This window comes from Gallinula chloropus (genome assembly GCF_964237585.1).
Source record: "Gallinula chloropus genome assembly, chromosome: 3".
NCBI lineage: Eukaryota > Metazoa > Chordata > Aves > Gruiformes > Rallidae > Gallinula > Gallinula chloropus.
In genome coordinates this window covers 77,919,425-77,934,889 of record NC_140087.1, presented here as the reverse complement: position 1 = coordinate 77,934,889, position 15,465 = coordinate 77,919,425, and the positions used below count along the sequence as shown (strand labels likewise).

General features: G+C 38.8%; 1 protein-coding gene across 1 annotated transcript in view; it reads right to left on the bottom strand.

The window, feature by feature from the left end:
* The window catches only part of KIF16B (kinesin family member 16B), a gene marked incomplete at its 5' end in the record, with an annotated part of 145,166 nt that overhangs the window by 34,461 nt on the left and 95,240 nt on the right, over nt 1-15,465 (bottom strand). The window contains 2 exons of the mRNA XM_084261636.1: nt 4,182-4,271; nt 12,330-12,452. Of these exons, the coding sequence (XP_084117762.1) occupies nt 4,182-4,271; nt 12,330-12,452 (213 nt within the window). The remainder of the gene's footprint in view (nt 1-4,181; nt 4,272-12,329; nt 12,453-15,465) is intronic.

Here is a 15,465-nt window from a genome sequence, read left to right as displayed (position 1 = left end):
AATGCAAGCATACTTGTCAGCTTCTCATTGCCAGCTCTCCATAGATTTACTATTATTTTAAGTCGAGAATCACTATTAGTAATAAAATTGTCCAAAGAGTAGGCGCTTCCCTTAACATCACGTAAAGGTATTTATGCACACAGGAGGTGCTTTTGAGAGGACTGACAGGGAACTCCATAAGCCGAGCCTACAGTATAAGCCCCACAAAACCTGGCTGAAATACCTGGATGCAAGTGGGAATTAAGGGCTCCCATGTGAAGCGGGGACTTCATAAGCCTTGGATTTGTGTAGGGAAAGACAAATAGACAATTGCTTCTGTGCTTTCCTTTGAGAGAGGTAAGAGTCAAGAAAGCTTTAAGGAGGAGGGAGCAATGCCCATCACAACAGCATATTGCTTGAACTTGATGAACTGAGAGAGATGGGAGAATGAGTTTTCCCTCACAGCAATACAGGGGTCAGAAAGGGAAGGTTTTCAGCAGAAACCAGCACTCCAGGAGCATTTCAAAATCATGAACTCCTAAGAAAAAACAAAGAAAGGAGAAAAGGGGACTCTTACTCTGAAAGTTCTCACTTCCCTATTAAGAGGGCCTGTTTGCTCTTTTTTCTGACTAAAGCAAAAGGCACATTCATTTCTGGGACTACCCCAACTGAAAGCCAAGTGTGGTCTTAACTAAAATTTAAAAAATACTAAGAGAGCCATTAACAATTCAACAGTGTTAAGAGAGCGGAAGCAAATGACAATTGGACAGACCTAAAAAAACCCCACTGTTAAATACTTAGTACTTATTTGCCACTGGCACAATCTCACCGTTCTGCAGCTTCTTTAGCCTTTCAAAATTTGCATGTGAGACATTTCAATTAGATATCCAGTTGTCAGCAGTCACTTCATTACACTAGAAGAAATGCTCAGATATATAAAATAAATGGCACACTGCAAGACTGGAAGATATTGCCCAGTTTCTGCTTCTGAAAGAGATACTTTTTTTTTTTTTTTTTTTAAAGCCTTCCTAATAAATCAGTTTGCCAATACATCCCTTTGGGAATTCAGTGGCAGCAACACAAAATGCAAGATCAGCAAATTATTAAAATACTGATGTAGTAACTCATAGCTGAGCAACTAATGAGCTGTAAAGTTCACTTCTAAAAGCAGGACACTCATACATTAAACACGTCCACAGTATTTTCGCTGTTCATTATAAATATTAATTTAGAGTTGGAGGGTGAACTATGCAAAATAAAATTTAACTCTGATGGATTCTGATAACATTGCTTTTAAGGATCAGTTTCTTTGGAATAACATACAGCAACTAAGGGTGCAACTTTGCCAAGTTTGGTATTAAAATGCATTTTAGCATCATGGTGAATCCTAAATTAGGTCAGTGACAGATAAGCAGAAGCAGATAGATGATTTTCAACTTATCAAACAAACTGAATTCATACTCATGTAGCAAAACTAATGCAAAATTACCATAAATTCAGGCTACTCTAAATAGAGGCAAAAACATGGGGACCCATCAATCATTCACATATATAACATTGACAACGAAGCTTCTTCAAAGAAAACAAACACTAAATCTTTACTACAGCGCATGGTATTACATGTTCATCCATCACAACATGCTCTTCCCCTCTCAAACAAGGACACAGGTGTTTGTAGAAATGCTGACTAGTAGAAGAAACAATCAATGTATTAGCTAGCTTTCTTCTGTCCACAAACCTGCCATTTTCTTCAGTTGCCCTCAATCTCAAAGTAAGAGTGGATATGACCCACCAGCCAGTATCGCGTAAAATAGAGAAAACATCAGTGCTGCAAGGGTTTCCAGAACAAGTTCTTAAGAGAGAGTACCTGTTTAATAGTGGTAGATGACATGATCAAATGCTTATCTCCCTTCTCCTGAACTTTTGTGTGCTTTGTACTTAGCAAAGTTGCATACTTGAGCCTCAATGATAATTAATGGAAGGTTGTGACCTGGAGGCTTGATGAAGGTTGGAAGAAGATACTACTAAAGCTATGGATCTGCTGTTTCAGAAAGTAACATGCCTAAACATTTCATTCAAGTATATGAGAAGCCAAAAGACACTTCCACACTTCTCCAAGGAGTACCACATTTCAGAGAAAGTTATATTGCCCCAGCTTACAAAAATTGTTGAGAAGGGAACAGATAACTTGATAAAACATACTATAATGTGTTTCCTATGTGCAAATCAGAAATGTATTAATCTGCATAATTAAACCAATAATTCTGTTAACCTACTAGATGTGAATCTCAGTAAGTTTACCTAAGAGACAGACATAGGACAACATAGAAGTGTCAGTAAGAAACAACTGCACATTAAACTAGAGAATGTATTGCAACCATGACCACAAACCAAGGGAAGGTAAAATAAATTAAAAAAAGGGGCAGCAAAATTAAAGAAAATTTCCTGTATAAGATACCTACAAAGTTTGTGGTGTAAAGAATGAAAAACAGAAATAAAATACCCAGGAAAAATATTAATTGTGAACTATTAATTACAATAAAACCAGCTTCATCAGCTGAGAAGACTACAAGATAAAGAAAACCTTTGCTCCAGGCTGGAATTTTTTCTCAGTTGTATACTCTTGGATGTTGGACTTTCAATTGACCTAGCAATACCACTCCTATGTTTTCATGGATCTTCAAAAAAAAAAAACCAAGAAAGCTGCTGCCCCAAAAAACCAACCAAAAGCCTCAATTGTGAATCACACAAATAGTCGATTCAAAAAGGTGACATTAATATGCTTCAGCACACAGGACAATTTAATAGTGCTTTAAGAACATCAGCTTCCTCCTGAACTTGATTACTAAATACAAGAAAGAGGTTGATCTTCTGACACAACTGCAAAAGCCAAATTTAACTGTTCCTCAATGTATGTCAGGACCGATAACAGACTGAAAAAAAAACCTACTCAAACACATTTTCCAAAATAGGGAAGATCAGTCTGCAGAGTGATTCAGGTGGCCCATTTCTACTTCAACTGGATGATTGCCTAGCTGTTTTTTTCAAGGGCTAGATGCAATTAGGATATTACTTTTGACAGACTAGAACTTTAACATCCAAAAGGAAATGGCAATTCATTCAAATAAAAAAATATGGTAACTGATGTTCATTCACAAGTAATGTTTTTAAAAGTATTTGTGGGAAGAGAACATTTCAATTTTCCATTCAAAACTCATTTTTACATGTAAAAGACTTCTGATAATCAGAAAACATTACCTAATTTCTTTTTCCTCTTCTAACTCTTTTCCTTAGATAGTTGATGTGTGGTAGTTTCAATTTCTGGTTTTTATACCATTTTACAATGAGAATAAACTTACACCCCAGAATTTCCACAAAACACAGCTCTACATATTTTACTCTTTAAAAGTCAAGGTTGATCCATGCTCAGTTAGCTTCAAGTTTAAAGAATACGTCAATGAAGAGCAAGAAAACATTTGCACACAATTGCATCTCTCTTTCTGGAGCATAATAATGTTTTTTAATATACTGCCCATGAATATACTCTCCAGGTTTTTTATTTGTGCTAACTCGCAGATCAGGACCACTTCCATTGCTGATTTATTTCTTCTAATATCCAAGGGAACACATAGAAAGGAAGCAAAATGTTAATAACTAAAAGTTAGATGAAGAAACCAAGAGCTGTAATTCTACCACCGCTCACTCCAATGAACTAAAGCTCTGTCAGGCACAGCTTCTCATATCCTGAATGCCCAGATTCTCTGAGGTGGTCAGAAAGATCAATTTTCCATTTTGCAGAAACCTGAAAGCCACTATTACAAAAGGGTATCTGTGGAACAGCGCTCTTCTTTTAAATGAGGAGTTGTCAAGATGACATGATCTGACTGCCAGTATCTTACAATGAACAAAACAGCAACCTCCAGGGAACGATGCCAGTCAGCAGTAAAGGGAATTAATGGCTGGAGGCAACACACAGAGTCACGGTTTCACTGCAACATCCATCCTGCATCTAACAGCCTTGGAGCTTTAAACTGCTGACGGGCTCGCCAATCTTACTAGAAGCACACGGCTGAGAGGAATATTGGTTTTGAATAAAGATCTTTTGAAAAAAGAAAAAAACAAACAAAACCCAACAAAAATCCCTCTTATTTTCAGGCTTCTACCTCCACTCTTTCTGCAAAGCAAGTTTTACTGAAACTTACCTCTGGGTACTTCAGCTTTAAAGTTCTATGCATTTCTCGAAAACGACTGTACCTCCTGAACACTGTCCATGTCTCATCCAGGACTGTTATCTGTACCAGACAATATAAAAAGAAGAAATAGAAGTAAAACCACACAATGTACAACACTAAAAGCCATGCGGTATGCAAGGTCGTCGGATTAAAACAGGCAATTTTTAGTTCCTTTACATCTATTAGCTTTTATAGGTTTACTTAATTTTTCTTTGATTATGGTGACAGAACTGTATTTAATATGGAGCACTGATTGCAAAGCAAAAAAAACCAACCCTGAAATGCATTTATTCCTTATTCCAGAATAGTTTGACAAGGCTGTAAACACATTAAAATATCCCAAATCATTCCTTGGTGCAGCTACGCAGCTCTCAGCATTACAATCAGTGGGTACTTCATTAATGAACGAATAATATCCAGCACAAGTATAGTGCAGCCTTTCTATACATTCAGAGAAATGTATATTCTCATGCACACACATATACATAGGTATACACAAGTAATAAGTATACATTTCTCAGACACAGAGAGTTCATTACCACAGAATAGGATGCAAATGTTTAGAGTAAAAAATTATATACACCAGCTTTCAGTAGAAGATACTCCTTTAAAACACTCTTGATCTGTGTCATCAATATGTTGATGAACATCCCATTTATCCAGGAAGTTTCATTAAAATCAACAGAATTACTCCTGTGAATAAAGCACGTCACAACAGGCACACAGAGGGAGGGCAAGCCAACCTCACTGCCAGTTATTCACAAAATCTTCCCTGGAACTGAGAAACCAACAGAAAGATTCAGGGAAAGAAAAATTTTTCACTGTCTGAAAATTAGGTGAAATGAAAGAAGTTTAAGTGGGTCCTGTAAGTGCTGTGACTGAAGCCTTTTTGATTTTACAGCAAAGTCTTTCTGTGGCTCTGGTGATCCAAGGCTACGAAGGAGCAACGATGCAGAGAGAGGTGGGCATTTTTCTACACCAACTTCTAGAGCTAGATAACTACCAGAGCTAGAGAAAGCCAACTAGCATTGCCTAAACCTGAAGAGACCATTGCTTCTTTAAACCAATGGGTCTAATATATGATATTACCCCCACATTGCTAAGAATTTATGCATGATGATCAAAAAAAAGCATTTTCATAAAATGCATTTCAGAAGAACATGGGCATTTTCATCTTGAAGTGACTCCCCAAATTAACAAGAAGTTCCCCTGCTCCTGTGCGTATCAAAGTTACAATGATAAAGAGCATTGCAATGGAGCAGAATAACCACCTAGGAGAAGGAGAAACCAGAGCAATAAAGCCAGGGGAATCCAGCTTCCAAATACCACTAGTGACAACTGCTACCTCATGCTGGCAACAAATGCATCTCAGCCACCCTTCCCCATACCCTCTGCCTTTGCTACTGCATTCAGAACAAGGAAGCTGGTGAGACTGTTCTGGAAACCAAAGGTACTGTGTGTCTTATGACATCAGGAACCAGTTTTTGGAGTTGGGTGTTTTTTCCCTCCTATTTTTACATCTATATTTTACTAAATGATGTAAGTAAACAAAAAGTGGCCTTCTCAAAACTTTTTCATAAATATTGAAGTGTATGTTCTCCTAGCACATCTCCACAATGTAAATTCCTTATTTCTGATAAAACTCATCTTTTATGTCAACAATAAGCTATACAGCTACTAGGATGTCTGCATGATGGACTGTATTCCCTCAACATATCATTAACAGTGTTTCAAACTTTACAAAATCAGGTGAATGGATTTAACAGGCATAAGTAGGTTTTACAAAAAAAAAAAAATATCTGGAATATGTGTGTTAAACTGATCTCAACTAACATTTCCGTTCTGAATAAGTACTTTAAAGTAACAGGCTTTGTGATTTCAGTATTCAGTGCAATGAATATTCAATATTCAATTCAATATTAGAGCGCAATGGATAATCATAAAATAAAGATGTTGCTCATTCCTGTTTTCTTTTTGCTTGAATTCCGTTTTTCAGTATTTCCAAGTCATGAAATTTTGCTGTGATGATGTCATTTGTACATTATCTTTACCTAAAAGTGACACTTTTTTCCCCTAGGGCTTTCACAGAAGCGTGCCTTTAGGGCAGCAATCTAGCACAAAGCATCCAGGGTTCTTCTAGCTACATAGCCTGGGAAAGAGCACCCACTTTGGCTTGACAGCTATCAAGTTGTTAGCTGTGCCTCTGACAGCTGTCTAGGTGATACAAGGTGGTACCAAACTTACCCAAATTGAATTGCCTGCAGCCAATTATTTATTAGCTTTCTTCTACAAAAGTTTATCAAACAGCTTCTTAGAGACAGATGGGAAGGACAAGGGCAAAACCACGTATCTGTGCTGCCTAAACACTGAAGTATTTTCTCTGAGGCATTCCCATGGTGGCTTGGCTTGACCTGACTTGGTTCCTGTACTCCTCTTCCTTTACTCTCCTAATTCTTATAATGAAATTCTTACAATTCTTATAAAATTATAAACTTCTATTGCTGTTACTACTGATAATTTCAAAGCTAAACTAAATCTTAACCAGTCCCCAAAACTCAACAGTGATGTTATTAAGATCAATAGAATTACAGCACACAGGGCAGAGTAGTAGCATTTTCAGAACAGGACCTTTTACTTCTCCAACTGATCCAACCTCTTTGGGCCAGGATTCTTCTCCCCCATTTCACAGACCTGTACAAGAAACTAAATAGGCTCTGTACATACAGGACTAAGACATATGCAGATCACTTGAAGAGTAGCAAATAAACCAAAAAAGAGCTTTGAAAAGCTCCTTACTTTTTACTTTTAATTTGCTAAAATAGTAGTTACAATATTTTCTTAATAAAAAATATAGTTGAGTAAATCTGTAAGACAGATTTTCTCAAAATATTCTTATCTGTGCACCCATGTGATCCTGAATATGCCTCAGAATTGTGACTTTTTTTTAATTCAAGCACACCATTTCCTAAATAAAACGTATAAATTTGAAAGGAGACTACAGTCTGGTCTGCTTTTCTTCTGCACAACGACTGACAGAAAAACTACCTAACAGACATTGTCAACTTATTTCACTGTCACAGAAATTTGTTCCCCTTCTGAACCACAGAAAGAAAAGTAAACCTAAAGGAGGAGGGGGGGAATATTCCACCTGATCTTAAAAGGATCAGAAAGAATCAAGTATGCCCACCTTACTTACCTGGGCTCGTTGAACTGTCTAGGGTAATCATGAACATTCATATTTCTCAAAACAGACCTCTCAAAACAAACTCTTCCTCATGTTGTTCGTAAATACTGCATATGAAAAACTAAAACTTGTAAGATATCAAGGGATTTATGCAAATATATTTCTTGGAAACTTTTTTTTAATTGATTATTGAGCATACTAAACCAATCGAGGGAAGATTGGGCTTTTTGTTTCTTTCTAATTTAGGTAGATATGGGGTGTGCATCACTTTCTTATAAGACCTATGTATCAATGAGCACTGCTTTTGCTTTACTCCAATTCTGCAACAGCTCGCTGAGCTCGGAAAGAAACTTTGACTAGAAGGGACACTTTGAGCAGATCCACCACAGCATCTGGCTGCACAGAACTGTGACCAGACCTGGAGAGAAGCACTGTTTTGGGGGTGCACCCGCCTAGATTTCTTCCTATAAAGAACTCACCAGAGATGACTGAACGACTTTGAAACACAAGGAAAAGCCTATTTTGAAAGAATATCAAAACAGGATAAATAAAACGAGAGAACTCAGAAGAACAAGGGAAAACTGAATAAAAGTGAGAAGCCTTATCTACAACTTTCTCTCTTGTCAGAAACTCCAGGCTTTGCTTCCATCACCTGCTCTCTGGAGACCTTGTCTGCCTTTATGTGAGCTGGAGTTCCTCCTTCCCTGCTGCCTCACTGCTCCTTCTGCCATCCATAGGTATTGGTTTAACATATGCCAATGGTCCTAGCGATGCAAAGGTTCTTCCTGCATGCTGTTTCTCTCACAGCCTCATCTAAATATTCTGTGTATCACCACAACATGAAAGGAAGAAGAGAAGACAAGAAGAGTTTTCTGGTACTCTAATTCACAGGAGTCACTCAACACCTTAAAGCAGGATCTGTGTGCAGTGAAAGAACCTGAGTGAATAGACCATCTTGCTGGCCCATTCCCAAATGTTGTATGTGTCTAGATGGACAAGATGCTGAACCTGCACTAAAAGCAAATATTTTTGGATGGTACACAAGGGTTGAAAGACTTATGAACTGACCATGATGCTGCCAAGAATAGTGGAACTTGCTCTCTCTCTCTTTTGGCATATAAAGGAAATAAATAATCTTTACTATTGCATGCTACAAGGAGAATTTTATATATTTCTTTAGAGATAGAAAGTTATTATATTTGTTCCTCTATACAGCAATATGCCAGGATTTAGCTACAAACACAATGACTAGAAACATCTGCTGAAGAAAATAGCTCTGTGATACCTAAGATTAAAAGGTTTGGGGACTGTTTTACAATTCCATTCAATCACCCTTGTCAGATTTCAAAGTGCTATTACATGCAAATAGGTCAGCTACACATTCTTCTCATGAGTCAGAGGGACCTTGGGACCTAGAAAAGGAAATAAGATCATCACCACCTCAGCCCTTCCCCAAGGCTAACACATTCTGATATGAGATCACCTGAAAATAAACTTAAAAGAAAACTAAGGCTGAAAACGGGAATTATTTCAACAACTGACATTGTATCCTGACCCATCAGGAAGGGATGAAATAATGTCCTGGTTCTGGCCAGGCCGGAGTTAAGAAGGGTCTTCCAAGAGTCTGGGCAGAAGAGACCATTGTTCATTTCCCTCTGTCTCTAAGGCAGCTATTCCAAAAGCCCACTGGTAGCCTTTTGGATCTTTGAAATACACTCTCCAGAGGAAGTCTATGCCCAAGATGCACAGAGCCTCTGGGCCAGTCACAATGGAGTGCTCTTCCCAGTCATTCCCCATTAGATTCACTTCATCTTCAACTGCTGTAGATGGGTTCTGACCCTTCATAGTTCAATGGTATTAGAGTACACTGGGCACCAGAATCTAGTAACACTTGGTACTTCTGTGGATCTGATGTGCCAGGCCACTGGATCCATACAGTCCAATACATTCAATTGTCCCTTTCCTCCACCTGGCTGGAGGCAGGGCCCCTCTAATCTAGCTCACCCTGTTTGCTGTTTACTTCTTGCAAAAAAGACTTAGAGGTCCCTTCAAGAGCATCACAGGTACAATTACAATCACTCAGTCTGGTGGGCTGTCTACTGGAAACTGGCACAGCATTCTTCCCAGAGAAACAAATCTCTTTTTATAACTTTCACCCTGCAGCTTGTTCATTTGGGTTTGGAGAGAGGAGGTGGGCTTTCCATCCCACTTCATTATGTTTTTGCCATGGTCACACAGATAGAACCACAGGATGCCTCGTGGAGTGGACTTTTTATAAACTCTGGAAGAGGGAAACACCTACTGCTGACAGCTGAAATTGCAGTCTGCACAGGTGGGCAGGTCAAATTTTCTTCAAGCCAGCGGACCTTCCAGAACAGTTTCTCCAGAGCCCGTATAGACAGAGTCAGCCAGCCACCTCATGCAGTGTTGGTGCTTCCTCCTTTCCCCAGACTATTATGGCAATTCTCACAAACTTATGCCACACTGGACTTTATTGGGATTGGTGTGCATCAGTATATCGTCAGGATTGTAGTAAACCATGTCTCACACAGCTAACTCCCTCAAATACTGAATATCCCACTCCATGGTCATCTACTTGCCTGGCCAACACACATCATCTTCAATGAACGGGTGGGTACCTCTCCCTCACACGCGATAGAAGTCGCCTCCAGAGGCTGAGGGCTTGGGATCCTTGCCCAGGAGTTGGCAGGGCTCATTGAGAAGGCTTTAAATTAGGTCTGAAGGGGGAAGGGGATAACATGATACTTGCTGGGGTTGAGCAAGTAGTTCAGAGGTTTCAACTAGAGTTAATGGGGGAAGAGGGTAGAAGTCAGTGGAACAGTTCATACACCAAAGCCAGGTGAACAGGCAAAACATCACTGGTACCATCGTTTCTTCAAGTAACGTGATGAACATTTTATCACAGCTTTGTAAGACAACTGGGTCAGATCTACTGTTATCCCAACTCTTCAGGCCCCACGTTGGACACCAAAAAGGACTGTGATGGTTCAGCCCCAGTGGCTGAGCACCACAGGCTGCTCGCCCATTCCAACAGGAGAAAAAAACAGAACCTCTGTGGGTTAGGATAAAGAGAGTCTACTGACAAAAGCACCGTGAAAGTAGAACAATTAACAGACAACTACACTCACACCGGGTGATAACAGAAGATTACAGACTGACTGGTTGCTCAGCTGCACTTGGACTGCTCTGGAGGCACCCAGGAGTGCACCTCTCCCAAACCAGCCCCTTTATGGGAGAGTGATGTCAGGGGGTGTGGAAAACAACCTGGGGTTAACTCTGCTCACCTGGGATGGCTGCTTGGGGAAGTTGACTCTGGCCTGGCCAGAAACAGGACACTATCCCTTCTTGATACAGAACAGAATCACTGAATCGTAGGGGTTAGAAGGGACCTTGAGAGATCATCGAGTCTAACCCCCCCTGCCAAAGCAGGTTCCCTAGGACAGGTTGCACAGAACAGGATCACAGACTTGTAGGGGTTGGAAAGGACCAACCTCTATTCCTTCCTGTTTACAAATCCCATCCCTATTCCTTCCCATTTACAAATCTCATCCTTTTCAACATTTTTCTTTTACTACACTAAGTCCAGCCCTTCCTGCACATACTCTTTTAACTACCCCTTCATCCTGCGATTTTGCAGATGCTTACATTGGTTTTAGGGAAGAAGGGAAAATACTTAGGAAAGTACTTACTAAAATGAGAAAATAAATTTTTTACTTTATCTACTTTCACTAACCATTACCCAATCCAGTAAATCCTAAGAGCTGAAAATAGCTGGTGAGTAGAACAGTCCTTAGGGAAATTTCGTATGTGCTTATTCTCTTTTGCTGGCCCCAGGAAATTCAAAGTTCAAAGGGGAAAAGGAAGTATTCCATCCACAAATTGTGCTCTATGCTTCAAGATGAAAAATTAATTAGTACAAACAGAGCTGAGATTGCCCACCTTAATAAAAAGCTTTGTAAAGAGGAATGTGAGCATAGTTCAAAAACGGTCCTGCACACTGTGAAGGCAGGTCACTCCAACTTAAACCAGCTAACAAAGCATCTGGCAGCACATTCAGTGACAAAGGCTGCCAATTTTGTCTCTAATGCCATGTACATCAGTTATGCTACATGTCCACATGCTCTGAGAGCACATTTCCAATTAGACTTCACATCTTGCTTTGAAAAAACACTGGCTTAGTACCAGAGGAAACATAATGAATATGCATTTCTGCACAGAAGATCAGACGAAGAAGCCACCAGAACAGAGGGGAAGCAGATAACAGCTTAGAGAAGTGAGACCTTGGAAATACAGGGTGGGAAGTATGAGAACAACAGAGCCCGAAAGGAATCAAGCCTTTTTTGTGGGTATATGAAGAACACTTTCATTATGTTTTCATTACTACAGGTAGATATTTCAAGTCTAGTAATTTTCTATTCCTGATACTCGCAACATTTAACTTTCACCTCTGCAACACTTTCAGCTGAATTATTTGACATAGGGTTTGGAACTGCTCAGCCCAAGAACTTCACCACCAATGTCCCATGTACAGTGGATCCACTTTGAAGAGATGTGTGCATGCCTTCTCATTACCTCCTCTCATTTAACCGTACTGAGGCCACTCATACAACGGAGACAAAACCAAATACTGTTCCACTTGGTGGAACAAAACCTCCATTTCACTGGGCTAGTAAGGTGATTTCTGGATTCTGCAGATTCTCAAGTGCATTTACAGCTGACATTTCCATCTTCACAAACTGCAATGCTGTCACAGTGAACACCAATGGCTGGACAGAGCAGCCTGGGAACCATTTGGTTTTAAACAAAAGGCATTTTTCTATTATCACTTACCATGATGCTACTGTTGTACAAATGCAAGCCACACAAGTACAGAGACCCCAAACATTAACAAGCAGCAACTGAAAAGCACTTACCTTTATTTCAAACTCATAGTGTTCATCCTTTCCCTGCCCACACAGGACATAGCGTGGAATACTAATTTTTATTGGGTCCTTTAGGTTGTCTGGATTTGCTCCCAGAGAACGACAGACCATCCGCTTTCATGTGCGTACCATATAGGGAGAACAAAGGAAAACCAAAATCACTACATAAGGAAAAAAGAGAGGAGACCTTCACTAAAAATATTCCTGGCCAGAAGAGAAGGGAAAGAGAGCATGGAGGAGGCAGAAACTATTTTGAAAAGGAGTTAATTATTTGAAAACAAAGTGGATATCACTTTATAAGCAAGCCCCAGCATTTTGTTATGCATGAAAAAAAATTACGGCAAAATGTATTCAAAAATACTGCTTATTCTTTGAGAAGGCACTTTCAGCTTAGATGTCAAAAAAGGGAAAACAGAAAACTTTGTATTAACCCTGTTAGGAAAAAACCCAAATATACAAATCAAGCCTTCACACTAGCCATATTTTTTTTAATGTCTTTATATAACAAACCTGTTCACAATATCAAGCAAAGCTTAAAGTTGCCTACATCTTAGACTTTTAAATACAAACTCATTTTATTATTACATAAGGCAACATAGCAATCCACTGTCAAAGTAGTTTTCTACTATTTTCTTTAAATCACATATAATTAACAAAAAAACTCAACTAGGATAAATTTGCACGGTGTGGACAAAAAGCTGTTTGTAATGAGGGCACATTCCTCTGACTGACAGCCACAGAGAATCTGAAACTCTAAAATTATGTCCAAAAAAATATTTTTTTTTCACAAGCATTTACACTGAATCAGTACCAAACCTGCTTTTTAGGAAGTCCTCCACTTTCTCAATGGTAAGTATTTAGGCTGAAAAGCTTAGTGAACTTGTGCTTACTAATAGTGGCACCATGACAAGTTAGTAACAAAAAAGACTGAAAAACTATCACTGTAACAGTTATGACTGATACATATTTGTATTTAGCTATGTTACCCATTGCTTATCACAGAATCACAGAATTGTAGGGGTTGGAAGGGACCTCCAGAGATCATCAGGCCCAACCACCCTGCCAAAGCAGGTTCCCTAGCACAGGTTGCACAGGTAGGCATCCGGATGGATACTGGATGCTCAACATTCACTTTCAATCCCCTACACACTACCATGAAAGATGTCCTACGGTCAAAATTTTTCAGTCTTGACCAACACTCTCCCAACATATGCTTGTGGCTCACACTTGTGCTCACTGACACCTAAACTCCTGCAGCAACTTCCTGTACATGTGATACGGTGTAGGGGGTGGAGAAAAGTTTGAAAATCAGCCATAAATGCTTCTCTGAATGCTCTGAATCCTGGCACTTGAGAAGGGGAAGCTGTCATTTCCTTACTAGTCAATTATAAATGACAATGTCATTTCCCTTAACATTATCATTAGATGTAGGGGGGAAAAAAACCAATTAATTTTAGTTCCAAAATTTTGTGTGTGTGTAAAAATGTAAGTTAGTTCCTGTTTGAATGGAAAAATATTTTTAATGGCCTCTGTTTACACGAGAAGTATTCTCCCCTCTCCATTTTGCCCTTCTTTCATTTCTCCCCACATTATTGGCTTTTCAATTGAAACTCATTTCTGGAATCTAGAAACGTAAGTAATTCTTTCCTTAGGGGAAGAAAAGTTCAGTGCCTTGACAACAATATCATCTGTTTTAAAATGACAATAAAACCGCAGTCACTCTTAAAACCACCTCTGTTAACATGTAATTTATTGGCAGACATTTTCAGAGAACTATTGCAAACAGCTAATAGATAGGAAAGTAATTTCAAACTCAAAAGTGTTGTGCAAAATCTGCCTCAAAACATTAAATAAAACTTGGACAGTCGTAGACATTGATCATTATGTTATGTGTAGTTTCCATTCTAATAAAAGTTACTGCTGTGAAGAATTTTTTTCATAAAAGTGCAGAATATTCATTGAATTACATTTGGAAGTAAACACAAAAGAGGAAAACCATCTTATCTGGAACATAGAGAAATATTTGAATTTCAGGTATATACTGAAAAGGAATTACCTGCAGAAACTACTGTTATTTAGCAGCTTTGATTAAGAAAGCTCTCCTACAAAGTGACACTCAGAGTTAAGCTTTCTATAAGGCTCAGAAGAAATGGCTTGGTGATGTCAATGAGGGAGCCATTTTTAACCTGAACTGACACAATGTTACGCTCCAACTCATAACTATTCTGTCTACTCCATGTTCTGCAAGATGTTTGTGTATACTTTTTTGGTTAAAAAACAAAACCATACCTCAAAATAACATGACACTTTTTGTTCATCTTTGGAATTCCTTAAAGTAGTAGAAAGTTTAATTATGATTTTAAAACCCCCTAAATTCTCTACCTAAACCAGTGTTCATCCTCCCAGACACAACTTCCCCTTCCAATGCAAGTTATTTCTTTTTAAATCCCATGTGAATTACATTATCCCATCTTAACATATGGTAAGAACAAATGGGAAATGTTCTTATACTACCAGAGAGACTGTAGTCTAACTCTGTCTAGTAGAAGATTGCACCTCAACTGACAATATGCTTACAGAATTTAGAATTTCAGATTAGACACCACTGCATTTTCTGCCAAGGACCATCTTCCACAACCAAGGCAGACGGCACATTCAAGCAACAGGGTCAAAAGGTATTCAGCTCCCTTTAGAAGGGAAGAAATAAGAAAAATGGGAACCAACAGCTTATTTATTATTTGAACATCTGACAGGGCAACAGGTTAAGAATAAACTTGTAGTAAGCTAAAGGCAAGTCTCAACTATTGGAAATCTTTTGTTAATGGTCAATGGTTCCATCATGTCTTAGAATGTAATACTAAAGAGACTGTCAGAGATGCAATCTCAAAGCATCAACAACCCCATTAGTAATCAAACAGAAGAGGAAAGTCACACCAGGCACATTACATGGAGTTAAATCCACTCTATCTTTCAGGCAGTATCCCCAGTTACTAATTATCCATTTAAAAGCATATAAAACATATACACAGATCAGAAACACCAAAACATTTGTCTTACCACAGGTATAGTATTATAACCAAAGGTCACAAAGCTATTTAAAGCACAAAACCCATCTGTAAGACTAAGT